Source organism: Rutilus rutilus (genome assembly GCF_951802725.1).
Source record: "Rutilus rutilus genome assembly, chromosome: 4".
NCBI lineage: Eukaryota > Metazoa > Chordata > Actinopteri > Cypriniformes > Leuciscidae > Rutilus > Rutilus rutilus.
In genome coordinates this window covers 11,821,235-11,848,030 of record NC_140212.1, presented here as the reverse complement: position 1 = coordinate 11,848,030, position 26,796 = coordinate 11,821,235, and the positions used below count along the sequence as shown (strand labels likewise).

Below are 26,796 nucleotides of genomic sequence, written 5' to 3'. Positions count from 1 at the left end.
CTTTTGATTATCTGATTGTAGAAGATTTCTATATAAAACTATGGACAATGTAGTTTTTCACCAAAAATTACGCTTTTAAACAATTAATTATTTAAAAAGTTGAAATAATGCAAACTGGTGGCTCTGCAACAAAAGCATACACCATTAACAACATTACAGTTCACAATAGGTCAGTAAAATGAACGGGATTTTTTCTTTCAGAACCTGACTGTTGAACTAATGTTGTGTGTGGGGCCACTTAAACACACATTTAAGAGAAAGTAACCTAATAAAGGATTACAGATAAATATATCTGCATATTATATTGGGAGAGAATAAAGTATCCTAATTTCAAATTGGGAGGAAAAAAAAATTACACACTCGAGCTCTAACTAGGAAATACTGTCACTCAACTCACTGTTTAATCCCACCTACTTGCAGTTTCCGGGTAGTAACAGAGTGGCCAATCATAAGGCTAGTTCCTACTGCTCGAGACAAAAACATAACGAGACATTCCCAGAGCCTTTCAGAAGTTTACACTGTCCCAAAGAGTGTTGCATAATTTACTTTTAATGTGCAGACGTCATAATCCTACACAAGACAGAAATTAAAAGGCACTAAACAGATCGCAAGGACAGTCAAGACGCATGGGAACCTTCCTGATCTTTAAAACAAACAAATCTATGCGGGTTTCTTTTGTTTCAAACGGCTTGACATAACTGCACTTAATAAATGATCAACCCAGCGTTTCCAAAACCAACAGAACTGCGTGTTCTAGATGCTTAGATAGACAAAACACTCAACAAAACACACTGACAGCACAGACAAACCACATTACGAATAAAGGCATGGTAGTAGCACACATAATAGCCATGGAACTCTTGAGCAAAAGAAGACGAAAAACAACTCTACAAAACTTTTGCTGTGTCAATCTCACCATATAAAGGGATTCTTATGGACGACTAGTGACATAAAGACAAACATCCGCACCCAAGCACGGTAGCAACAACTTTAAAATCATGAAAAGAAAGATGGTAAATAAAAGCTAAATTTCCTGTCAAAACATTTAACCCCCAAAACGAGAACATTCGACCTTAACAAAAGCCAGAAAAACAAGATGGATCCTCCACGAAAGAGAAAAACACATTCAGACAGGATTATAAAATAACGCTGAATGTGAAGTTTATGTCATTTCGGATGTTATTATTTAAAAAACATTTTAAAGCGTCTATATCATAAGCGTCTATAAGTCAACAATATGTGCATAAACATCGCATTGTTTTCGTGTAATACACCTAAATCCGTGCTAAAAGCTCTTGGAAGGCCTACACATGTCTATTCTGATTATAAAACTGCAACAAAAACAATCGACAAATAAATAAATAACTGGCTTGTGAGGTTGTGCTAGCTCGCTAGCAGGCCAAATGCATAGTAACGTTCACTATTTTGCTCAAAAACACGTCCGGTTTTGTCAGATATCATATAAATATAGATATACGATTGGTATCTATACAAATATGTGTTTAAATCCCGTGGATGTCAAGCGTTGGTGTGGATTTGAAGAGAAAAGCGATGACAAAACACTCAAAGGACACAAGAGAGCAACATATCTGCTATAAATAATCCTCAACATTTCTGCCTTTGAACACTGACAACGAACAAATCCCGTCGAGAAAAATCTGATTTCTAGGTTGAGTTATGTTATTTGAGAAATTAACGTCTAGAAATCTTGGCTTTGTTGCTGGCCGCACTGACAACCATCAAAACACTTTTGTTGTCAAAAGCTGATCACCATCCAATAAACCATTATACTGGCTTTGACAACTGTTTTTCAGACCAGACGGGCGCCCCGAATGGTTTAAAAACAACAAGAACAGCGTTTTCGGGCTGTTTTCGTGAATATTTGAGGTATTTGACGGCTGTAGCTTTACAGTAATTCTGTTGTTTATATTTTAAAGGATACAGTTTCACCACGTCGGTGTCCATTCGTCTTTTGCCCGGACTTGGAGACGACATCTTTACACACTCCTCTTTCAGATGACCGAAGTTCAAATCTTCTGCGACTGATTCCCGATCCCTTGGCCTCTACCGAAACTGTATATTTTTGCACATTGGCACACGGCAAGCTGTCGTTTCGAGAGTTATTTTTCGCCCTCCACTTTCTGTCCGCAGCGGATAGCACTGGTAGTCCTCTGCCCGCACAGCTCTCTCTCTCGCGTCTATCTATCTATCCCTCCGCCGATGACGTCATGTCTGCGCGACGAAAGGTGTACCCCTCATTCCTCTTTCTATGCGGTGTTTCGGGCTGTCATAAGGAGTGGACTATTCAAATTTGTAGTATATCTGTAAAATTGTAGTTTTTTTTGTCCACGGTGACAGTTTGGCCACAGCCCCCTTGTGCTACCGAACTTATTTATTTTATGCATATTTGTCCTTTAACAGTTCCATTTTTAATGCTCAATATTGGTAGTAAACAAGAATAAAAATACATTTTCCCCATTCTTTATAAAGGAACGTAATATTGCACTTTACAAGCATGTAAAAGCCATAGGAGTCAAAGTTTTTTTTTTAAAAGTGGAGTATCCCTTTAAGACAACATAATGAAAAACCATACATAGTGAAAACCAGCAAAAGGAATATGTTTATTTAGATTAGGCAGAGATGCCAAGAATTGCATGCATGATGAAGGGCACTACAAACTGATGCAAAAACAAAACAATTTACATTGACACTCTTTTCTAAATATGGCATCTATTTTAGCTGGCATGTGGGTAAAAGATAAGGGATAAACATCTTTAAAAATGAGATTCAGCCCATTCACATTTATGGAAGTAAATATCATATACCTACTCAAACAATGCAGAAAAATCCTTGGCTGATCTATAATCTGAACAACGTCCAGCGATGATACAACTAGCATGTCTTCCAGTGTAGGTCTAGGAGCTTCACTAAAGCTTCTCTAAATTAGGCTAAAACCCTAAAGCCTGAGGTGGCGAGGACTATTTGGCAGTCCATGCAAGGTGAATTGCGCTGGCCACTGGTCTGTTGATGTTTGAATGTAGACTGGACAGACCCAGATTCAAAACAGTGTGTTAAAGTTACAATTTCTGAGAAGAACTCTGCTGGGCTTTCCTGTTCCAAGGCAAGGTCTTTCAGCACAGGCTGCTTTGATCCGTGTGGATTTACTGTCCCTTTCCCAACCAAACCCAATACTGTAAACAAGACTCACATTATCAAGAAACAATCTGATATGAAGGTACTGTCATTATTACAAAGGACAGCGCACCACTAGGATAACGTCACCAGGGTTTCCCAGTCCACTTTCCAAAGTGCAACTTACTGGCTTGGGGAAGATACCTGCCACTGTCGGAATATCGAGAACACCCTTTTTGATTTGTCATGAGGACCCTAAATAAAAATAAATAAATAAATAAAAAAAACGTGTTAGAGGGATGAAAAATTATTGTTAGCTTCAACAAAATAGTAGTTTGGCTCACCTGAGATGGGCTGGCTCCTACTGGACTGAGGCTTCTTTTCATGGATAAGAACAGGGTGAGCGCTGCTTTCCAGCCTGGTTGAGGGAGTTCTGCCTCACAGCCAACAAAGACAGAGCCGTCTAGATTGCCCTCCTCTTTTCCCACACTCACCCAAGGACACCAGTCTCGGTGTTGGGCTACTGGGTCAAACATATTTCTGTGCATGGCCCCTTCCTATAACAGATAAAACAAAACAGGCTTAGGCATTTAAAATTTGAAAACGTGATGGATTAATCGAACTTGACGCGTCATTAAAAACAAATATGCCATTAGGACATCAGGTTATGCAGATAAATAAAATGCATGTAATATATTACATTGTCCTATAATAATAATAACAGCAATTTATACATAATAATAGTCCTTACAGAGCCACTGGCAGATGACAGACGTGGGCGTTTTGTCTTTCGCTGTGGACTAGAGGGCACATCCATGGCCAGGTTTTCTCCTTGACCCCTGCGGCGGGTCATTGGTCTCTTGCCCCTGGACAGGGGGCTTGGAAGCTCATCATGTGGGATAGGGGAGTCTCTGCTTCTGGTGCGAAGAACCTGCGGGGATGATGTAGTGTCCATCTATATGCACAAGACAGTGTTGACAATTTAGATGGTTGTGGATTGAACAACATCAAAGTAATATAATGGTCATTCCCAGTTAAGTTCACATGGAAAGTTTACAGTCTTAAAAGTTTAACTCAACAAGACAAACCAATGTCAAAATTGGTTTGTCTTGTTGAGTTAAACTCACCTTGTTGTGTCAGACTCACCTGCTCAGAGCGTGTGGAGTCTTGACTACGCAGCTTCATGCGACATGGAGTGGGGGATTGGGATGGTGAGGTGGGCGTCCCCTTTTCCCCACTTATGCTTTGAGTTGGAGTCAAGGCAGTAGTAGACGTTGGAGACTGCGGAGGGTTTTCACCCTCTGAAACAGTCTCCATCTGATAGAAGTTCCACATCCCTACCTTTCTCATGCAGTACGAACAAGTGAGGATGGGCAAATTCATAATGTGTAGTGACGGGCTAAATGGAAACAAGGCATAGGATGACATAAAACCCGAATGTTCTGCAAGAAGTTTGCCATTGCTGAATCGTCAAAAGTCACTGATTGGATTTTTACCTGGCTGCCCAACCACAAAGGGCTATGATGCATGCTGCCACCTGTACAGAGAGTGGATCTGACGAGACTTTAGAGGGAGAACCACCTTGCTTCACTTGGTCATCTTCAATCAGCTGTAGGAGGTCACTTATAACATCTTCGGTTAAGGTCTGAGGAAAAAGAAAATCCAAAATTACGAATGCATAGAAGAATCCTTCATGGACTTCCCTTTAAAAATAAAGAATAATACCATGGGTTTGAGCTGCTCTGGCTTCATAGTAGGCAGCTGCAGTTCTAGAAGGCAAGCACTCTTGAAACGGTCTACAAAGGCACCGAGTAATATCGTAGGCTCATTAATAGGAACCATCCAGAAGCGATCTGCAACACAAACGACATTATTGATTAGCAATGATTTAGTTAGATGTCAAACAGACACAGACGACTAGTGAGCCTCTCAAAATACCTGGACATGGAAAATCTGGCCAGGAACAGAATTTCTCATGTTGCGTTTGAAGCTGCTGTAGCAACTCCGAAATCCGTCCTTCATCTAAAAAAAATTTGAAAATAAATAAGTCAGTGTGTGCAGATACAAAATATAGCTTCGCTCTATAATAAAAACAGAGCAAAACTTACATTTCTGGAAGTCCAAGGTTGCTTGGACTGATGCACAGAGAAAAGCCTGGCAACTAGAACACCTTAACATATCACAGTCTACATTGATCCAGCCGTACCGTGCACATCTCAGCGGCGAGAGCACACGGGGCTTTCCGGCCCATTTCAGACAGTGCTTATGTTAAGGACTTTTTTTTGCAAAGGCAATGAATGAAACCAAAGTTGTGATCTTTTTGTTCAAATTTTGATATAAAGGACAGGACATTATTAATAAACTGCAATATTCCATAAAAGAAAAATAAGAACTGTCAATTCTGATTTCATGGTGACTAAGTCTATCAAGTTTTAAAGACTTTTTCATTCATATTAATCAAACAACTAGACGTGTAATACATACAACATCTTGAAATCAATCAAGGATTAATGAAAAGTCCAACAACTGAGTTGATTAGTCTAAAACCGACATGCAATTGTTGCTTTCTCAAACCCAGCTTCAGGCACTGACCCTGATGTTTCCACAGCGACACTCAAAAGGATATGGAGTAGGATTCTACTCTGTTGAAAAATGCTTCTTTGTTTGCTGCCTCACAAGGAGCTTTCCCAAGACCATTTGTAGGCAATGTGTTTGGATCCTGCTGCGAACTGAAATATGGAGAGAAAAGTGAATTAACTGTACTATAACTACTAGTATAACTACTATAATTAACTGCTGTATTTTCCACACATAAGTAAAACCCAAGTGACTTACTCCTTACAGGAGGGGGAAAAAAACTCATAACATCTTGAGATGTGATTTGGAACAAGGTGGTATACCAAGACCATCTGTCATGCTTAAATAAATAAAAACATTTTGACCAGCTGGTAGCTGGTTTGTTGCTGGTCTAAGAAAAGCCTTCATCAGCAAATGACCAGTTAAAAACTAGCTACAGGTTGACAGGGATTCGGGTAACGTGGTTTGTTTCTTATCTAAGCTGGTGGTCTTTAGCTAGTTTGTTGATTTTGCCAAGATGGTCAAGCAGTTTGCATTAGTTAAAGTCCATTTGGTACCATATACTATGTTCAAAAACACAGCTTCCGGTTTAAGTTACATTTTCCATCAGGGTTTTCAGTAAAAACTTAACCGATTGTCGAATTGCTCACCACCCCTGCCCTGCTTTCTTCCCGCACATTGTCACTTTTTTGTAACTTCTCTCTCATTATAATGAAACTCTTACCAATTAAACACGTTGTCTTCTGAGGCTACGCCTTCGTTTAGAAGTTCTCGCACTTTCAGGGGAGACACGAGAGGAGATTTGCTTTGTTTTTCACCGTTTTCTGGGCGATTAGCACGGCTGCCGAGCGCCGCCATGTTCGGTGTCTGTCTCTAAACACTCCCACTGCAAGATATCAATTATCAACATTTTTACACAGTTCCGCCCCATCCATTACAAACGTGTAGCGTGGTAACCATTTAAGAAGCTTTCTGTCATTTTGCTAAATTTCTTATTTTGATGACAGGTTAACACCAAATTATAATAATTTAATTGTAGTAACCCATGACTTGTTTTGTTCACCAAATATATGATGACAATTGTTCTTCTCATTAACATCTTAGCTATGTTAATCAGAGACAAATAAACAAAAAATATATAAATGATTTATCCACATAATACAGCTTGTAAATATGGGGATTGAATTATGAATTGATGCTTCTTTAGTGTGATTCATAGACTGAAAAAGGTGCGATACACACATTTGACACACTCAGCTAGTTTGTGCAGAACATACAGTTAATGTAAGAGACATTTGTTTTTCTGTAGACAGTCCAACTCATTGTGAGTAGTTCCTTTTAGATTATTCAGACTGCAGTCTGGTGGCCTTGAGTTGAGCTGGGAACAAACATTATGATGTCTCATTTTGTAGGGTGAAAACTTAAATTGCCGTGTGTGTTGTAAAAAGATTTGACATCTCTTAAGTGCTCCTCAAAATATAAGCTGCCCTCAATATGCAAAATAATTTTGCAGGTACATTTAGGACAATTAGAATGTCTTAATTATATTATAGAGATATAATAAATAAACTATGTATTTCATACACACACACACACACACACACACACACACACACACACATATATATATATATATATCATAAATTTACATGCAGCAGGGTTTATACAACAAACTGCAGCATTTTTGTGGTATTGGACATTTTGGGTCAGCTTGAAGTATTTAATTCAAATGTACCAAAATTGTACAACTCAAAACACCCAGCATTTATTTCATGGCTTCATGATTTTAAAGTTTGACGTTTATCATGAAGACTTTTATCTTGAAATGCATTAAAAAAAAAAACGTCCATATGTGTTTTTTTGGTGGCCATCTTGAATGTGTTCAATTCACCAGCGTTTCTGCCTTCACATTCATTGCAAAGGAGACCCGGTCAGGTCCATCTATTTAATTTAAGCGTCTCTTTCTTTCCGGGGAGAATGGGCTGAGTTATGCTCTACGATATACCTCTGTCTGTTGAAGGAAACCCCGTTGTCTGCGAGTGCGTGTAGGTGGGTGATTTTTCGAGCGATGTCTGCCGCAGAGGGAGCACACAGCCCGGACAGACTCAATCAGTTCGAGCGGCTGTCTGGAAGGCCTCCGATAAGAGCCGCAGGTCAGTGAGGACTCTGTAAACCGCTTGAATAAGCACAGAAACAACAATATTTTTTTCCAGAAAAATAAATTCTCTATCTAATTTCTGTCATAATATAAAGCACAGTTATTTTGTGTTTCACATCTCTCGCGATGCTAGCGTTAGCCGTATCGCTAATGGTTTTGTTTTGATTAGAAACTTTTCAAGTTCGCATCTATTAATTATGATCACATATTTAACTTAGCAAAAGTCTGTGCATTGTAGTCGTCATTTGATGTTGGCTTTACCGTCAAAAAGTTGCGTTAAATACGGTCAGCGTGGGAATTGAGCTTGACAGCTTCATTTGCATTTAGCTATTGATGTCAGACGTATTATTTGACTGTGATATGAATATTTTTAATCTGCATTTAATGCTTTTTTTTTTTATCAAGTATTTGATCGTCTTGTCAAGTGAAGTTTAAGCATTTCTCTTTAATGCATCTGTTAAATGTTGATTTACAAACCAAGCTTTACAACTGTTATAAAGTTCAGATAGTGCCAATATAGTTGTTAGAAATAAAAATGTATATAAGCAGCGCTAGTGCTTGAACTCAATGCTCTTGGTTTCCAGTTTTAATTCGTTTCAGCCCTGAATAAGCAAACCTGTTTGCAATCATGTTGTACTTGTTACATTGTGATTGACTGAATGAATGAATGCAAGTTTGGGGGAAATTTGTTACTGAAATATTTATTTGTATTTCTAGATTAAACGTAAAAGTTAAATTCCATTTAAAAGTTGTAGACTAAATGGGTTTTAATGCACACCACCAGTAAAAATAATGGATGTGCCAAGGCTTATATACAGAATTACTCTGTGTTTAGTGTGATGTTTATAGTTTAGGGATGTATTTCACTTGGCCGTTTGTTTGGACTGTTAATAGTGCCACAGATCAGCACATGGGTAAATAAAAGCCGGGCTCTGTCTGGTTCTGTTCAGAGTCACCGTGTAAATACTTCTTTTTTTTTATTTTTTTTTATCTTTCAGCAGTAAGACATACACTAATAATTTCAGGCAGCTGTGGTGCATTAAAACAGTACTTGCAGTGTGACATTAGGACTTTAATGATATTCACACACCACCCAACACTGCAGAATGCCTGCAGCTCTAGCCATCTGTATCCTCCTTCCTGTTTATATGAAGAGCTATTGAACGCCTTTTTATACTTGCGCAAAATCGACACCAAACAGAATTTATGTATTCGCCACTTGGGTTAGAAAGAACACAGTATGTTACTCAAAGGTTGTCCTAAACATGTGTTTTGAAGCTGCAGGGTTTCATGCATAATACACACTTCTCAGCTGGAGACAGCCGGTCCACTGTAAATGTAGCCCTCTCAGATGATGATTTGCATATGGCAATCTTAAAAACCTCAAATCGAACCATGTGACTTGCTTTTCGTTTGGTGCTGCAGTAATCGTCATGGCCTGCAGTTTGTGTTCAGTGGACATCTTCAGTTTGTATTTTGAAGGGGCTTACGTCATGTGTTTTCATACCTGGGGAGACTTTTGACTTCTAACCACACAGAAACCACGTGACAATGCTCTGTCAAACATTACTGGGGTGCATCCATAATTTTATTGTAGTTTATTTGCTGTTGAACCTAAGCAAACCAGTTATCAGTGTTTCCAAACATTGAATCCAGACATATCAACACAGTACATTTAAACAGAGTTCCAGTGAGCATCATTTTTTCCAGGTCTGGATAAGTCATAGAATAAAAAAAAAAAAAGTTTAAATGCCAGTCTCTAAATTACTTTATTGATTATGAATTTCCTTTGTGAGTGCAGTACAGTACAGTAAGGATTTTCGTTTTTGAAAAGTCTTTTACACTTACCAAGGATGCATTTATTGAATCAAAAGTACAGTAAAACAGTTATATTGTAAAATATTATTACAAAAAAAGTAACACTGCAATGTATTCCTGTGATGGCAAAGCTGAATTTTTCCAGTCTTTAGTGTCACATGATCCTTCAGAAATCATTCTAATATGCTGATTTGATGCTCAAGAAACATTTCTTAGCTATTATTATCAATATTGCTAACATGCTGCTTAATATTTGCGTGTTTTGTAACAGGAATACTTTTTTTATATATATAGATATAGATATATATAGATATATAGATATATATACATTTTCATTTTATATATGTGACCCTGGATCACAAAATCAGTCATAAGTCACACGGGTATATTTATGGCAATAGCCAACAATAGATTGTATGGTTCAAAATTATCGATTTTTCTTTTATGCCAAAAATCATTAGGCTATTAAGTAAAGATCATGTTCCATGAAGATATTTTGTAAATATCCTGCCGTAAATATAAAACTTTTCTTTTTGTGAGTGAATGCAGCACAATCGTGAACATAAATGGACAACTTTAAAGGCAATTTTTCTCAGTGTTTTTATTTTTTTATTTTTTTGCACCCTCAGATTCCAAATTTACAAATATTGTCCTATCCTAACAAACCATACATCAATGGAAAGCTTATTTATGCAGCTTTCAGATGATGTATAAATCTCAAGGTCAAAAAATTGACCCTTTTTGTGGTCCAGGGTCACATATATAAATTTTATTTTTTTTGCAATCGTGCATGTTTTCTATTTGATCCTGGGTATATGTTGTTCATGCACTAGTACCAAAGGCTTTTCATTCTGCTTTGCTTTGAGTATTAGGGCTGTTGAACTCTGTCGAGTATTTTGTGGTCCTTTTGAATGAGTCTCTTAATGTTTTTCATGGTTATTTATTGCACAGATTACTTAAACTGTGGGGCGTGTGGCAGTGAGAAGTTGTTGTATATTTAATGTAGGAAGTGACATACCATCTCACTCCATTGTACGTTAGCCTTTCTTATTTCCAAACCCATTTTGTTGTCCCCTTGAGTGATGGGCAGGGTGTTTGTCTGTTTATGTTTTTCTTTATTTTGCCATTGTCCTTTTGTTGTTGTTATTTTGTCTGTCTGACTGCGGTAATTGTGGTAACAGGCTCTAAGAAGAGAGTTTCCTGGGTACAAGCTCGAAGACTCCTCGGCCAGCCCTGCCCCAGTCTACGGATCCCTAACAGGTTTTTAAGAGAAGGTGGGTAATAGGCGATGTCTGCCTTTAACTGAACTTCAAAAAGAAAGCCCACATGACAAGTCTGGAGGCCTCCCCCATGCTGTCCCCACCCTCCCTCTCTTCAAAACTGCTCTTCTTCACTGTGGTGTAAAAGAAAAAAGACCACCGCTCTTTTTGCCAGGGCTCTTTCTGCTAAGCTTCATTGGGGGCAAAGCTGGGGCAGGATGGCTTGGGTGTTTAAAAAATAACTGGAAAGGCCAAAGTGTTCATCTGGTTGTAAGTGATGTGTGTTGATCCTTTTTTATATTTATTGATTTGTGTCAGTTTTTATTTTTTCACTTCCCTCTCATCTTTATTATCCCTGCGATGCTCTCACTCAGGTGCAGCTTCCAGGTTTCAAGGCAAATTCACTGGCAATAAATTTGCAAGGGTGAGGCTTTGCATGTTGTGGTCGTAGGTTCAGTGGCCTGTGAACCGTGCTGATAAATTATTTTCAGAGATTCATAAAGTTGGGTGTCAGCTTATCAGTTTTGTGCACTGGGGAAAAAACGGATGTGTGGAAATTTTACATCTTTTGCTCTTTTGGTTAATTGTAATATAAATTTAATGTACATAATTGAAGCAAAACCTATTTAATAATATTATACTTTCCATTTTTTATAATATATTTAACAACAATAATACTAATAAAAATACATTTTATATATATAGTAATTTATTTATTATTATTATTTATTATTAAATTAATAAATTAATAAAAACCTATTTATAAATGGAGTTGTTTCAGCCAAGATCCTGTTTGAGTATCTGAATCTGCATTGTGTTTGGGGGAGTGGCCATAGCTTCTTTAATATGAATATTTAATTAAGCAGTCCTGGACAAGGAATGAAGGCTTACAAGGGTTTGAACTAGTAGTTGTTAATTAATTTGGTGTCGCAGGTGTGTTCTGTTCACTGTTACCCATGCTGTTTTGTGTTAAATGGTTGTATTCGAAGTCGCCATCGTGTAGATGTTTCTTCTAAACAAGTCAAACTTCAGATATGCATTTGTACACATTTTCAAGCTTTATCTGAGTGAAAGAAGTTCATTTAAGGCTAATCCATTCACTTCTACATCTGCAATATTTGGATCCCATTATGAAATTCTAGTGCATTAAATATGAAAAAAATCTGCTTGGAGATTATAAAGCTCACTCAGTTTTAATTTGTAGATTCAAGAATGCATTTCAAGTAGGATGAACATGGTTAGATGTGGTTGGATTTGTTCACTTTACTCATAATAGAGTTGATCTAACTCAAGAAAAGTGTATTCATCTAACATATATGTATCTGAAATGTAGATACATTTTATTGCCCAACAAAGTTAGTAAAATCAGAATGGGTTATGTTTCTATGTTATGGATGAAACTAAACTAATAATGCAGTTTGCATTTTGTTTCACAGGTGACTTTGTGAAGAACCAACTCAAATGTGTCTTTAATCTCCTTCCTGCTTTCCAGAACTGTCCCGTGGAGGCTTGAATATTGACGTTGTGCTTACTCAGAATAATTTGTTGCCTTGTTCACACAACGCATGTCACGTAGAATGACGGTGCAAAAGACGCGAGCTCAACGGTTAAAGACGTCTGCGTTTACTTTGAAAAACAATAGAAAAGCAGCACAGTGAACGACCCCTTACTGTTCAATCCCAGCAAAAGCACTGGATCTCATTTTCCCTCCATCCTTAATCTTTCCTTCTACCTTTCAAGACAGATGCTAACTCACTGAGGACCTCCCAATGCTGTTCGTCTCATCATCAATAGGCTGCTGTCTGTCTCTGTAGGTCACAGAGCCCCCCCGGCCCGGAGTGGTCATCGCTGTGTAGCAGACAACACCAACCTCTATGTGTTCGGAGGGTACAACCCCGACTACGACGAATCAGGCGGCTCGGAGAACGAAGACTACCCGCTGTTCAGGGAGCTGTGGAGGTTCCACTTCGCCACAGGGACATGGCAGCAGATCCGCACGGAGGGTTTCATGCCCACCGAGCTGGCTTCGATGTCAGGTAATGTGAAAGTGATATTTTAAATTGTTTTATTTCATTTTTATTTTGAGGATGTTCCAAAAAGCCAACCGGTATGTCAGGTATTTTAAACCTCTTTCCTCTCTTGACCATCTTGTTTGTACGTCACACAGCTGTTTTACACGGAAATAACCTGCTTGTGTTCGGCGGGACCGGAATCCCGTTCGGGGAAAACAACGGAAATGATGTTCACGTCTGCAATGTTAAATACAAACGTTGGTCGCTCCTCAACTGCAGGGGGAAGAAACCCAATCGAATATACGGACAGGTACAAAAACCCAAACTAATTCATATGATTTAACCTATTCATGAAAACGAGTGCAAGGTGTCCAATGTTTTCTAGTAAACGCACTATATTATGTAGATTAAATGAGTGATCCCTATTTTGTGTTTTGCAGGCGATGGCCATAATCAACGGCTTCCTGTATGTATTTGGAGGTACGACAGGCTACATCTACAGCACAGATCTTCACAGACTGGATCTAACAACACGTGAGTGGATTCACCTGAAACCCAACAACCCTCCGGACGACCTCCCTGAGGAGCGGTGAGTCAACTTTTTGGGGGGGATTGTGGTTTGGTTGTAACCGTTAATTGAAAGTGTATTCAACCAGAACTCTTGACGGTTCAAAATGTTCATAAAGTAATCGTAAAATAAATCTGTATGAATCAAGCGGGTTTAATCCAAGCCTTATGAAGAGACATGATTGCTTTGATATGATGAACAGATTTAATTTAGGCTTTTATTCACATTTATTACATGGCTTGGTTGAATTCCAATGTAGAATGCGGTCTGTTATTTCTTGATAACAGGCCGCTGCGAAGTATAACACACCGTTGCCATGAAAAACAGAGCGTTGCTATGGACGCAGGATTCTAACCGTAGAGACGGAACGGACTATTTTCTTTAGCGGAAGCAATACAATAGTTTTTAAATCAATAAACTCCTTTTTAAATCAATATTTTGTGCAAATGATTTATTTATTTGGTGGGTAGCCATGTAATAAGCGGGATAATGTAGAGCGAGGCGGTTGTTATAGCGAATACAACCGCTGTATTCGCTATAACAACCGCCTCCCTCTACATTATCCCTTACATAAACATTAAAGGTAGGGTAGGCAATTTCTGAGAGGCTAGCAATAGCAAGCTAGATTTGAAAGCTTCCTCCAACGTGCACAGCAGAGTCATGAGAGAAGGCGTTAAAATACCTCATGTCTCAAAGCACATAACATTACAATAATAATGAACGTAAACGACTTCAAACCCTGACTTGTACCACCTGACTGCTGCAGATTCATTTCGGCATTGATAGTGCTGCCATACAAATGCATAATTCCGAGGACGGGAATCGCTTGATCACTGCAGTTATGCCGTGAACTTAGCATAAGCTCATTGTTTTGGTTCAGGAGGAACTGTAAAAAGCGGCTACTGTCTGTCTTCAACTCTGCATAGTCCTGAGACTTCCACAGAAGATGCATGTAAATGTTTAAAAAATATTTAGACCATTTTTATTATTGATTGCTATCAGGATGTGAAGAGAGTTTTAACCAGTATAACGCAGTGTTTATGAAAAACCTTTAAACAGCAAACATACATATAGCGTTCAAATTCGGCAAACGGACGCTCGAGTGATACAGTTGAGCTTCTGTTTGTGCTCTCTGATCAATATTTAAATGTGAATAAAAGTCTAAATTAAATCTGTTCATCATATAAAGTGATCGTGTCTCTTCAGAAGACTTGAATATCTTTTACGATCTCTTTTTTGAACATTTTGAAGTTTTGGGTGTATAGACTTTCAATGGAGGGACAGAGATCTCTCAGATTTCATTAAAAATATTAAAATTTGTGTGCTGGAGAGGAATGAAAGCCTTATGGGTTTGGAACAACATAATTGATGACACTAACCCTTTAAACAAAGCTAGGGTTACTAAAACTCACTCTTTGTCTGATGTTAAAAGGTCAGTCTTTGAGCAGATATGACAAACTTCCTTCCCTCTAAATTTGTTTCTTGTAGATATAGGCATGAGATAGCTCATGATGGACAGAGGATATATATTCTAGGAGGTGGAACTTCCTGGACTTCCTACCCATTAGACAAGGTACAAATGCTTCCATGAATCACCAATTTAGGTAGCGTTCATTGCACAAATGTTACATGATTTATTTTGTTGACTGGAAATAATTGGCCTTGCTTATGAAATATATAAACGCTGTGCAAATAGTTCTTAAACTGTCCAATCAAACTGCTTATGACAATTTACGTTAATGAATGAATTTTTTTCAGAAATTTTATTGTAAGTGACAGTTGTCCCAAATGTTTAGATACACGCATATAACCTTGAAACAAATTCCTGGGAGGAAATCACAACTAAGCCTCATGAAAGAATAGGTAAGTAATGAAATTCTCATCTCAATCTTTTTGACATCTGACAACACACTGTGAATGTTTTGTATTACATGCTTATTCAGTGCTTTTTTTTTTTTTTTTTCAGGATACCCAGCCCCACGAAGATGTCATAGTTGTGTGCAGATTAAAAATGGTAGAGTCAGTTATTAAACTAACTGTTGAATTGAAGATTTTACTCTTTTACCGTTACTTTTTCGAGCTCAGTGTTTGATTGCTGTTGTTGTTTGTGGCAGATGTATTTATATGTGGAGGTTACAATGGTGAAGTAATACTGGACGACCTGTGGAAAATCAACCTGCAGACGTTCCAGTGGAATAAACTACCTGCAGTGATGCCTGAACCTGCGTATTTCCACTGTGCTGCTGTTACCCCGGTCAGTTTTGTATTTACTTTTTTTTTTTTTTTCATCCTCAAGCATTCATATTTATTCTAACATATTTATTTTTCTCTCTCAGGCCGGTTGCATGTACATCCACGGTGGCGTGGTGAACATCCATGAGAATAAGCGGACTGGTTCCTTGTTTAAGATCTGGCTGGTGGTGCCCAGTCTGCTGGAGCTGTGCTGGGATCGTCTGCTCAAATCCTTCCCGCACCTGGCCCAACTTACCCCGATACAGCTGCTAAACTTGGGCCTCACCCAGGAACTCATTGAACGCTTAAAATGAAGAGGGGGCTGTGTGCACGAGGGACCATATGTGTACGTACTATGTGTGTCCTTTTTTTTATTTTTGTTTTGGAAGCTGATCATGGGCAGGACAACGGCACTTGATGCCGGCGCGTGGACTCAAGCTCCAGGATCGACTAAGGAACCCCATCCTAACGCAGCCCGCCTTAAAACTAAAAACTGAAGGATGCCTTTTTTTGTTTTGCGTATGCACGTTTTAATGATTTGAAAATCAATACAAAACATAAATATCCTTTAAAGTGAAGGGTTTTTTCTCAAACACTATATGGGTCAGTGACCTGAAAGGATTTTTCTTTTCTTTTTTTTTTCTTGAGATTGTAATATTGTTATTTATTGGCCTTCAGAAGTGACGTTGAGTTGATTTTACTGATGTATCTTAATTCCTCTCCTGTCAAAGAATTATTTAAGTTTTATAAATCACCACATCACAGCATGAATATTTAATCAGCAGTGATGTAATTGGGGTTTAATCAGTTTCCAGGCAACTGTTCAGATCACTACTGAACCAAATACCAACTTATGCAGAACTATTGACGCCTGGGATTGTGATTTAAGGTTTTACTGCAATGAAAATGGTGCAAACAGTGTTGAAATGTTGAATGTTTTAACAAAATGGCAATTTTTTGGTTTCCACTGCGAATGTTGATTTTTAGGTTGGACGCTGTTGCTCAGATCTGCAGTTACATCTGCACTTAAGGCACAAACACCAGACCAAGTAATTTATTTAATTTTCTTTCAACAAAGCTGTACAGCCATAGCAGAGCTGTTCCCATGTTTCACTCAATTTTGTAAACCAGTCATTACATCACTGTGAATAAGGTGCTCCTTAATTTACTTTTAAAAGCTTTTACTGAAATAAAATGTTTGTTTTTCCTTAAACGAATCGTCACTCATCGAAGTTTTTAAATCGACACATTTCAGCCAACTGCAGACACTCATTTAATTGATCTAGTGCCTTTCCGAGCAAGACCTGATAATGTGCTAAATTTAACAATGAGACAAAGCCTGGCTAAAAGCACTTTATTATTATTTCATTCAAATTTTACTCGAACAAGCTGACCTGAATTTATAATACAACAAAGGTGCGCACTTACCATTTTCATCAAGCTTTCTAGCACTTGACACATTTACTATAAATAAAACTTAAAATTTAAGACTATTTCATGATCGGTCAGCATAATGCTAATGATATTTTGGGCCTTGTGTATATCTGTACAGTCAAAAAAAAAAAAAAAATGAACTGATAACCTTCCTGTCATTTAGCAATAATGTAGCGGAGCATCTCTTTACTATGCGGACCCATTTAAACCATCACTAGTTGAAATGCCAAATACAGCATCTTGAATTCAAAGTTCATACATTTTATTTTAATGGTTTGTGGCCATGGAACTACATTTATTAAGCACCAGCAATTGATGTAGTTGAGTAAAATGTTAAAAGATTCATAATTGCTATCATTACATCCTCTGTATCTGTAGCCTCACTCTAGAATTGGGTCACATACATGCTCATAATATGTGCCTACCCCACCACTTTTGCCATTTTATTTCTTCATGACTGGATTCATGTTTGCATGGGTCAGGACTTTAGGGTGCTTTGTCATACAGGCAATGTGCAGACTGTGACAACTTCATATTTATGACTTTCATAGAAATGATTTCAGCAACACAGCAGAATATTTCACTCAGTCTGCATGGCGTGACGGAAGTCCCTTCACTTCATTGTGTTTTTGAGACGAGGGGGTCTCGCTGGACTTCAATTCCTCAGTTGTGCAGGAAGGTACTCACCGGTTACCTGTAACTTGTGTACCAGTTTTGTGTTTTATTGTTGAAAAATTAAACTTGTTCAAACTGCTGGCTGTGTTGTATCTCTGGTGTTTTTACATCTAATCAAAAATGACAAAAGTTAATGAAAGGGATACAAAATTTATTTATTCATTTTGATAGATTGCTACATCGCATATTTTAAGTAAACATGATGAAATTACATTCAGCTTCAATCAGGTTTAAGAAAGAGCTCTAATACTTCACATGATAAAAAAAAAAAAAAATTCTAAATAAAGACATTTACAGTGTATATGGAACAAACATACACAAAAACACTAAACAAACATGCCAGCAATAGAAGATTATAGGGGAAAAAGTCATTTTTCAACATCCAAGAGGAGCAGGTGCAAAAAAGTACAAAGCCAGGAGAATGAGGTACACAACCACCAGAGCCGTTCCTGTTCAGGAACACAACCATAGTCAGAAATTAGTATTCACTTTATGTAACAATGAAACCTGAACTAATATAACTAAACCAAACCATAGAAATGACATAATACTAATTCACTGTCTCAAATCAAGCACAACAAAAAGGCGCTATAAACCAAACTTGTATACGTTAGTTCATACATTATACATAACATTTATATTATATTTTATTATTATTTTGGTAACACTCTACAATAAGTTCTCATTTGTTAACATTCATGTTAACTAATGCATTAACTATGAGCAATATATTATTATTAACCTTTATTAATGTTAATTCATTTAAAAAAAATACAATTGTTGATCGTTCATGTTAGTTCAGTGCATTAACTAATGTAAACCGATACTTTTGATTTTAAAAATGTATTAGTAAGAATGTAGTAATTGTAATGTAGAAATGAACATTAATTAAGAGTAGCTATGTTTCCATTCCATCCATTTTAAGATAATCGCATAAAAATAAAAAAATACTGGATGAAAACAGCAAGATGGGCATAAAGTCTAAAAGTGCACATAAAAAAATTCTGATAAGACATGCGCATAAACTATGATGGAAACACATTTACTGAATAAATCCCTCAAAAAAAACCTGCCTCAACAGTGGATGTTATTAGATAACTGGACTAACCAGCTGAACATTTTTATTGCACAGCATCTCAAATGTTGGTTTGATCATTCTGAAATGCCTTCGCCAAAGCCTGTCATCAAAATGATTTGGATTAATTTCCCTTTAAGCATCTCACATGATTGCATTTTCAAATACCAGGCATCTGAACGCAAACCAACATTTCGTCCGCGCACTCTGAAACTCTTGCAGCAACTTCCATTTTTATTACAGAAACTTTGGATAGAAACATGTAGAAGCATTGTTAGTTCATGCTAACTAATGTTAAAATGAATCATTATTGTAAAGAGTTACCATTATATTTTTTAATAGTTCACCCAGAAATCAAAATTCTGTCATCAGCCTTTTTCAAACCTGTATGACTTACTTTCTTCAGTAGAATACAAAGGAGTTATTGCTGAAGAGCGATCATGGCTGTTCCTTACGGGATATGATTTTTATTTTGGACAAACTATTCCTTTAAATCACTAATACTAATATTGCTTACCCTGAAAGTAGTCCGACTTTCCATCCATAAATATGTAGTTGACCAGGATAACGCTAAAGATGCTTGCCCAGAGGTGTAAATCACTGAATATGAGAACGAATCCAACATCCTTCGGAGAAACAGAAATAACTTGTGTCATACCGCAGAACTGAGTAAAAGAAACCAACTTAAGTTATTGAGTGTGACTTACGTAAAAAGCATTGAACAAGATCAGTAGCGGTATCTGCAGCATGCACACCTGAACTGCAATGCAGCTCCCCACTTCCAGGCTAGATGATAAACATAACCATGTTAGAGGCAGATCCAGATCATATATTGAAAACAGTCAAGTACACATTTTTGTAAGAGCTGTAACCTGAGACTGATGTTGTTTTGAAGAGCAAACTGGATCCCATTGACTATCTCAGGAAGCTCTGGAACCATGGCCAATACAGTAACTCCTATAAAATACTGTAACACAATATATTTGTGATATAAATGAACATTTAAGCTTGGATACAGAGTAAGAACAAGGCCTGCTATTTATGAAAAAGACCTATTTGACACCTTGTTTTTGGTGTCTACTAAAACGTTTGGTTTGAATGTTCAAAAAACTCATTATTTATCACTTATTTTAAATAGTTGCAGCACCTCTCTTCCCAGTATGTCTGTAATGCTGTTTTAGTTCCGGTCTCTATGAAGCCCCTCCTTCCAAAAAGCGCAATGTGCTCTGATTGGTCAGGTGGACTAGTGAGTTGTGATTGTTCATCACACTACTAAAGCAACTCGACCAGCCTAGGACTCGATTCGTTTGGTGAGAATTATTTAAACGAAGAATATTGTGACGTGAACCTTCCTGGAAGAAAACTCAAGACTACAATCGAGTTATTTAGGGAGTTCAGAAACAGCGCTTACTGATATAGAGATAAACTCCCTTTGGAGTTGACTCTGTGCTATGTAACTTTGAAGAGCTTTTTCATGCTCAAACAGCAACATTACAAAAGAAAGTTGAATGTTAAATAATTTTTTTTAATGAAAAAAAAAAATTGGATAAAAAAAAAAAAAAAGAAGTATATACATATTTGTACCTGTGAGACACTGGAGTTGGAGAGGATCGGTTTGATGTTTTCAGTGCTGAGATCAGCACAAGCTGCCATCATTACCGTAGCCAAAATGAGCACCACAAGAGCTCTCGTTCTAGACCAATGAACCACTGCACTATGGTCACTAATAACTAACACACACACACACACACACAGAGAGATTAGGACAATAAATAATAAAGGCACACACACCTACAACTGCATAACTCAAATGCAAAATCACAAATACACACCATGACAGTGTCCGTCACTGACGTGGATATCATAAATATGCGAATGAGTCTTAAGGGTGAAGATCAGACCAATGAGATACGCAGCAGGTAACAGGACAGAGATAGTGTACACTAAAGGCCTGAAAGCAAAGATGGAAATATTTTAATGTCTTTATGCATCAATAAATAATTTTGAATAATGACTGTTTACTATTGTCTTTTTAGAGCTGCTTTACACCATAATTGAATTCTGCTTGCATCACTGAATTATTATTTTGTGGTTTATCACTATAAAGCTGCTCTGAAACAATCTGTATTGTATAAAGCGATATATAAATAAAGATGACGACGACTGTAAAAACAAGTGCGATTGGATACTCACTCGATATGACTCAAAAAAAGTGGCCGGTTGTTTTCGCTCTGTAGGAAAATATCATGGTCATATATTTAAATACTGTGCTTTGCATCATATACATCCACAAAATGCGTCTAAACGGCCTGAATTATATTAAGTAAACAACATACCAGGTCATAGTGGCAGTTGTTACATATGAAGGGGTTTGTGGTGTTACCAGGTGAGTTGTTACAGCCCTCACATATAAAGTTTCCATAAGCTTTTGAAAACAACGTGGGGGCGAAAACACCTGTGGTCAGAGGTAAAAGGTCAAAAAGAATTCATTCTACCTAAAACCAGTGAATATTTGGTGGTTCTTTCACCTCCTATTGATATGAAGAGCAGGGCTGAGCTGACCCCTGCCGACCTGCTGTTGAACCGCTGCTCTCTGTGCTTGCAGCCCCCGATGATCATACAGATCCCCTAAAAGGCACTCACACAGAATGTAGCTGTTAGGGGAATTTTATAATGTACGACATGTATGTGTGGCTGGTATCAGAGCAGAAGGGCTAGTGTGAGAAAGCAGCATCACAGAAACACACATAAAAAAAAAAGCACACTCGCTCTCACAGGTATGAAGAGGATGCAGCCCAGCAGGGTGCCGGTGAGAGCAGATTTGACGATCTCCGCATAGCACTTGTTTCCTGCGCGGTGACCCTGCAGCAAAGCTGTGATGTAGAAGGCCATCTCCGTAATCGAGCCGAACGTGGCGTTTACTACCGCTCCCACTGCAAAGTTACTCTGTGCGGAAATACTACAGAGAAAACAAGATTTCACACAGATTTTATATGAAAAATAAACAATATAATAAAACATATAAACTTGAATAGGTACATATAAACAGATTTAAATGTTACCTTGCTATCCCCATTCCAATGTAATAAGACAATGGGATAATGGAGCTCACTGCTGTGGCAAACTTCACCTCTGAGCTCACAAAATAATGATCTCTGTCCACATATCCGATCACCAGAGTGATGATAACCAGCGGCAACAGGTCTGAATATCGGTTTTAAAGATTTTAACATGTCCATAAATACTGCATATCATAAAGATATTTGCAATAAAGCTTGCTAAAGGGATTTGTCAACAAAAGTAGTTTAGTTCAATATTTATAACATGTATTGAGTATATTTATATACTTTATTATATTTTCATATTTCATTATTTTCATCATTACCTCCCTTTTGTCTCAGATGTTATTTTTCTTTCCCCGCCCTGTATGTCTCAAAACAATTATGACTAAATCATACATTGAAAAAAGGTATGGTGAGAGTGGTTTAAAACCACGCATAGACATGAAGGATACTGACAGCAAACACATTGATCCCATCCACAGTGTATTTGTAGTAGTACCAGTTGAAGGCACGGTAACAGCAAAGCAGAACTCTGGTCTCGCAACCTTGTGGCTAAAGAATAGTAGATACAACTATTAGTAAAACAGTTAGTAAAATCATCATGTAAACAGAAGAATAGTACTCACCTTTTTCACAGTCCGAACTTTGACCTCTTCCGGTGGCATGAGCAGGATGATGCTCAAGGTCCTGGCGTTCATCTTCGACACAGGAATGGTGAACACCATCATCCAGGACAGGAAGACGGCCAGGGTATGAACCACAACCAACAGGGGATATCCCAGCATCAGCCAAACATACGTACTCAACCGACACTAGGAAGAAAACATTGAGGTAACCATTTATTGAATTCTTCTCTTTTTGTTGTACTTTTAGTTTATAGTAGTCCTCATGGGCTTCAAACTAGCAACCGTCTGGTTAACAATCCTAAACTTTACCAACGATGCACTAAACCCCAAGTATGATTTACAGTATAACAATGGCCTATCAGCTAGGCCCCGATTACACCTGCTTTTAAGATGCGTTTTGGTCGTTTTGTCCACCTTCAACCACTTCTATCCTGATTTCTTCGAGGGGAGAGTAAATTTATAGGCCTTTTCAGATCTCTCAATCTAGTGGACAACATAAGTTCACGCAATGTACATAAATCCAGACGATTTTGTATTTAAAAATCTCTTAATATGTAGTGACCTTTAATTTGGAGCAAGAGAAACTGGGGAAGTGACTACTTTGCTCACAGCTGATTGGTCCATTTTCAGTTTGAGATCTCTTACCCAGAACATAACCTGCCCCGGAGCAGGTTAGCCGTGGAGATCAAGTTATAATGGCAATGAACACTGCTTAAGGCCAAGCCACTTTCATGGTGCCTAAAACCCAGGGTTGGCACAAACTAAACTGAAACATACTTAGTTATCCACCTAAAGCAGCCTCAAGTAAACTGGGCCCTAAATAAATGTTTCAAAACTGACAGTCTCACCCAGTAACGTGTCTTCTTGGGGGGCAGTGTAGGCGCAGGGATTTCTGAGATAAAGACAGGAGCGGAGCGAAGCAAAGGTGTAGATTCTTTCACCTCCAAAGACTCCTTTACTTCATCCACTTCCTCTGGAATGGCCTCACAGTGTGGGAATTTCATACAACATTTCCTAAGAAGGCTGCTGCTCTGAAAGAAAAATTTAAATAGACTTCACATTTAGATTTGAAAGGAGTGCAGCTGCAAATATATCAGTGAAAATGGATTATTGGCATTCTAAATCAATTATAACACGGAAAACATGAAGACTGCAGAGTCTGGAATGAATGTCATGTGCCATGCTACAGACATAAGATTTGTTTATTTAACTGGCCTTTGCTAAATGATTTAACGGTGTGACAGAATAAAAAAAAAAAACATGAACAGGCTACATATATGCTTTTGAGGAACCTTCCGCTGATACATTTCGCTCTTACTTTCTGCAATGCCTTTCCAAATGGCCATAAGAAATAACCTGACAGCTCCAAACAGAGTTTTCCTATCACAAAATATGAGAAAACAGATTCAAGTGAGAATAAAGTGTCAAAATGCAACTGAAATGGACTATTAACAAAAATAAATGACAAATGAACCCTGACATACCATATGGGATCCCAGCAATGGTACAAAACATCAGCAGACTAACCAAGAAGTAAAACAAAGAGATCCACCAGCCAAAGAGCAATACATATACTATATTTCCAACAGTAACCAGTGATCCTAGAAGCAAAAGGGATCAAAAACATTAGTTAATCAACAGACTACAGTATTTTATACATTCAAACCACACTTGGGATGCCATAGGATAAATGATAAAACATTCAACCATGAGGCATCTGTAAAGTTCTTTCTCAGTCATCTCTGTTTAAATTACTATTAACCAAATGGTCACAAAAACGTATTTTTGAGGAAAGTTTTTTTTTTCTTTAAAAAAAAAAGTTATAGTTTAATATCTTTTGCAATGACACATATTTTCAAGGGTGGCTTGCATGTCCAATAATTTTTGGGGTTTATCTTTTTTTCTCATTGATTTTTGTCTAACCTGAATGATGTTTGATATAGTTGAGCTCAGAATAAAGCTCCTTAACTACATCAGATCTGTCCTCAATGGGCCGCTCGGTTACATGACTCTTCCATTTCCTGAAACCAAACTGGCATAAAAACATAAACAAATCATTTCCTCCAGTTATTGCATGGATTTGCACCCTTATTCTGTATTATTTTTTTTCCACTCTTGAAACCTCCCTGACTGTTAAAACAAGAATATTTCATGAGCCCTCATATTTACACACCTTGTAGTTGTTGGCAAGTTTTTGCGCCTCCACCTCGTTTTCTGCTCGGATGGTGGTTCTGACGCTCGTTTCCTGCCAAACGTCATCCGTGCATCGTGAATGCAGGGAATGCCCTGAAAAGTGATCATTTTTGGAGAAAGATCTGCAACAATCCTTTGGAATAAAATGGCTGATTGCTTTTTCATTGCTAATATTTTATGCATGCTAAAAACAGACAAACTATATTTGCACACATTTTGCATAACCTTATAACATAAAACTAAATTGTAAATATGCAAATAAAACAAATATAATTTAAAAAATAATTTCTACCCAATAAATATTGAAATTGTTCTAAGCTTATTTCATTCTCTGTTTAATGACACTTTCCTACAAACAAGAGCAAAAAAGTGATCAAATACTATTTTTGAGACTTTGAGTCTGACTATGTGAATACACTCACTGTGGGTAGAGAGGCATTTCGGGGTGTAGTGTGCTAAATACTGGGAGGTGCAGGGGGAAGGAGTATCTGGGATCTCAAGATATGCTCCGGCTACACACAGTCTGTCACACTGGGAGCTACAGCGGCGACCTTTGGGTTCGTGGTCCCAGAGGGGCTCTAAAGGTCAAAAAGAGAAAGAAATCAATGTCTCAGTGGATTTAGAGGTTTCTCATGGTCATCTGATGACTTGGTCGAGTCCCCAACCAGTCAGTGTGGAACTAACAAAAGACTCCTGATGGTCACATGAACAAGAGTTTCTAACATAACATTAGTAAAGCGACTGTGTCTGATGGCATTGCTAATTGATATCATGGCATAAGTTAAAAATAAAATAAAAATCAAAGCAGAAAAAAAAAGTTTTACATTTACTACCATATTTCAACACAAGAAGTCAAATATTACTTATGGGCCTATTATAGCTTTAATTGATTTCATATTAAAAACTGAAATATATGTTTAGAAGTTCAAAAGTCACATTACTTCAGCATTTAAGAATTCTCACAAATAATTTCAAAGACATAGATAGAAAAAAAACTGCTTACAATCTTTATTTTCAGATGTGAGCAATGCAGTGATGATATAACTATGGAAATTGCCTTTAAATTTGCCTAAAAACACTTTTTTGACAAGCCATCTGCATATCACTGATGTTTTTACGTGCAGATTTAACTTCGCATCTACAGTGAGTAATGTTAGATAGAATCAAGGTAGGTAGAAACAGGTGACATTAGTCTCTCCTTACAGGTGTGACACATTCCCAAAATTCCCCTACAAATCGAATTTGTCAAAATATCTACAATTACTAACTGATATGACTTAAAATCTCCAAAATAAATCGAATGAGTTTCAAAAGTTTAGGAAAACCACTGGTACCCAAACAAACAAACAAACAAAGTAGACAAACAGAGAAAACTAGCTTAAAAACGGTCCGAATGAATGCATAATGAGAGAAAAAAAGTCTCTGAGCTTCTTAATGATCATAAAATGACTGTACTCGCCTGAACTCTCGGTGGACCGTCGCCTCCGACTCTCCACATCAGCGGACATCGTGTGTTTGGTGTTGTAAGCCATCCTGCTTCAGTGTTCAGTGTCGCGCCTCCACCATCAGATCAGCTCATCTGTAGCCACTGCCTGTGCGCGCCACCGACGCCTGCTGGGAGCGCGCTTCTCAGCACTGCCCTTCTTTCCCTGTCTAAACATTTGGAATTAATTGTGATTCCAAAAATAACCTACAGTATACTGCGACTACAACAACTTCTACTAATAATAATAATAATAAAAACAACTAAAATAATAATTAGTAGCCTACTTTTATTTTTGTCATAAGACAGTTTCTTTTTTTCTGAAGGTGAAATCATCACTCGAGAATGTGGCAATGTAGGCTATTATTGTTCTTATGATAGTGTCATTGAATCCTTTACTTAGCCTATTTTTATTTCAACAACACAGATTCATTCAGGAACGAAACACCACTGATGTGTTTCTAGGAGGAGACCGTTGGTGGAGCAAAACAA

General features: G+C 37.7%; 4 protein-coding genes across 6 annotated transcripts in view; 1 reads left to right on the top strand and 3 right to left on the bottom strand.

The window, feature by feature from the left end:
* ube2h (ubiquitin-conjugating enzyme E2H) overlaps positions 1-2,264 on the bottom strand; it is a 29,794-nt gene extending 27,530 nt beyond the window's left edge. Inside the window, exon 1 of the mRNA XM_084407393.1 lies at positions 1,943-2,264. Coding sequence (XP_084263519.1) covers positions 1,943-1,995 — 53 coding nt within the window. The 5' untranslated portion in view covers positions 1,996-2,264. The remainder of the gene's footprint in view (positions 1-1,942) is intronic.
* Positions 2,265-2,594: 330 nt separating this feature from the next.
* zc3hc1 (zinc finger, C3HC-type containing 1) lies at positions 2,595-6,611 on the bottom strand. 2 transcript variants are annotated; one of them, XM_084406371.1, is made up of 11 exons: positions 6,434-6,611; positions 5,760-5,861; positions 5,241-5,392; positions 5,071-5,154; positions 4,858-4,985; positions 4,629-4,777; positions 4,279-4,531; positions 3,884-4,087; positions 3,477-3,689; positions 3,320-3,387; positions 2,595-3,191 (listed from the first exon to the last, which is right to left on the bottom strand). In XM_084406371.1, exons 1-11 carry the CDS (start codon positions 6,565-6,567, stop codon positions 3,059-3,061), a joined length of 1,620 nt encoding a protein of 539 aa, XP_084262497.1. In that variant the 5' UTR covers positions 6,568-6,611; the 3' UTR covers positions 2,595-3,058. The 2 variants fall into 2 exon arrangements, with proteins under 2 accessions (XP_084262497.1, XP_084262498.1); XM_084406372.1 differs by having other exon boundaries at positions 3,176-3,387; positions 5,241-5,391; positions 5,759-5,861; positions 6,434-6,609.
* A 976-nt stretch (positions 6,612-7,587) lies between these two features.
* klhdc10 (kelch domain containing 10) lies at positions 7,588-17,944 on the top strand. Of its 2 annotated transcripts, XM_084407461.1 has the most exons (10): positions 7,588-7,862; positions 10,867-10,959; positions 12,759-12,980; positions 13,112-13,266; positions 13,397-13,545; positions 15,013-15,097; positions 15,321-15,387; positions 15,491-15,538; positions 15,639-15,778; positions 15,861-17,944. In XM_084407461.1, the coding sequence occupies exons 1-10, from the start codon at positions 7,778-7,780 to the stop codon at positions 16,068-16,070; spliced, it is 1,254 nt and encodes a 417-aa protein (XP_084263587.1). In that variant the 5' UTR covers positions 7,588-7,777; the 3' UTR covers positions 16,071-17,944. The 2 variants fall into 2 exon arrangements, with proteins under 2 accessions (XP_084263587.1, XP_084263588.1); XM_084407462.1 differs by lacking the exon at positions 10,867-10,959 and having other exon boundaries at positions 7,605-7,862.
* Positions 17,945-18,000: 56 nt separating this feature from the next.
* cax1 (cation/H+ exchanger protein 1) lies at positions 18,001-26,463 on the bottom strand. Its single transcript, XM_084407459.1, has 20 exons — positions 26,281-26,463; positions 25,244-25,399; positions 24,802-24,914; positions 24,552-24,660; positions 24,113-24,229; positions 23,947-24,008; positions 23,477-23,659; positions 22,629-22,814; positions 22,455-22,554; positions 22,003-22,144; positions 21,716-21,899; positions 21,469-21,568; positions 21,277-21,395; positions 21,134-21,171; positions 20,773-20,891; positions 20,525-20,670; positions 19,813-19,907; positions 19,648-19,726; positions 19,458-19,566; positions 18,001-18,314 (listed from the first exon to the last, which is right to left on the bottom strand). Exons 1-20 carry the CDS (start codon positions 26,351-26,353, stop codon positions 18,241-18,243), a joined length of 2,304 nt encoding a protein of 767 aa, XP_084263585.1. The 5' UTR covers positions 26,354-26,463; the 3' UTR covers positions 18,001-18,240.
* Positions 26,464-26,796: the final 333 nt, after the last annotated feature.

Coding starts and splice junctions, on each gene's coding strand:
- zc3hc1 (XM_084406371.1), bottom strand. CDS start 6,567: ATGGCGGCGCTCGGCAGCCGTGCTAATCGCCCAGAAAACGGTGAAAAA. Junction 3,690..3,883: donor TGTCATCTGCCAGTGGCTCT/GTAAGGACTATT, acceptor TATCTGTTATAG/GAAGGGGCCATGCACAGAAA. Junction 3,388..3,476: donor TAGGAGCCAGCCCATCTCAG/GTGAGCCAAACT, acceptor ATTTTTATTTAG/GGTCCTCATGACAAATCAAA.
- cax1 (XM_084407459.1), bottom strand. CDS start 26,353: ATGGCTTACAACACCAAACACACGATGTCCGCTGATGTGGAGAGTCGG. Junction 24,009..24,112: donor CATTGCTGGGATCCCATATG/GTATGTCAGGGT, acceptor ATTTTGTGATAG/GAAAACTCTGTTTGGAGCTG. Junction 18,315..19,457: donor AAAGTCGGACTACTTTCAGG/GTAAGCAATATT, acceptor GTTCCTGAACAG/GAACGGCTCTGGTGGTTGTG.
- klhdc10 (XM_084407461.1), top strand. CDS start 7,778: ATGTCTGCCGCAGAGGGAGCACACAGCCCGGACAGACTCAATCAGTTC. Junction 12,981..13,111: donor CGAGCTGGCTTCGATGTCAG/GTAATGTGAAAG, acceptor TACGTCACACAG/CTGTTTTACACGGAAATAAC. Junction 15,539..15,638: donor TTGTGTGCAGATTAAAAATG/GTAGAGTCAGTT, acceptor TGTTTGTGGCAG/ATGTATTTATATGTGGAGGT.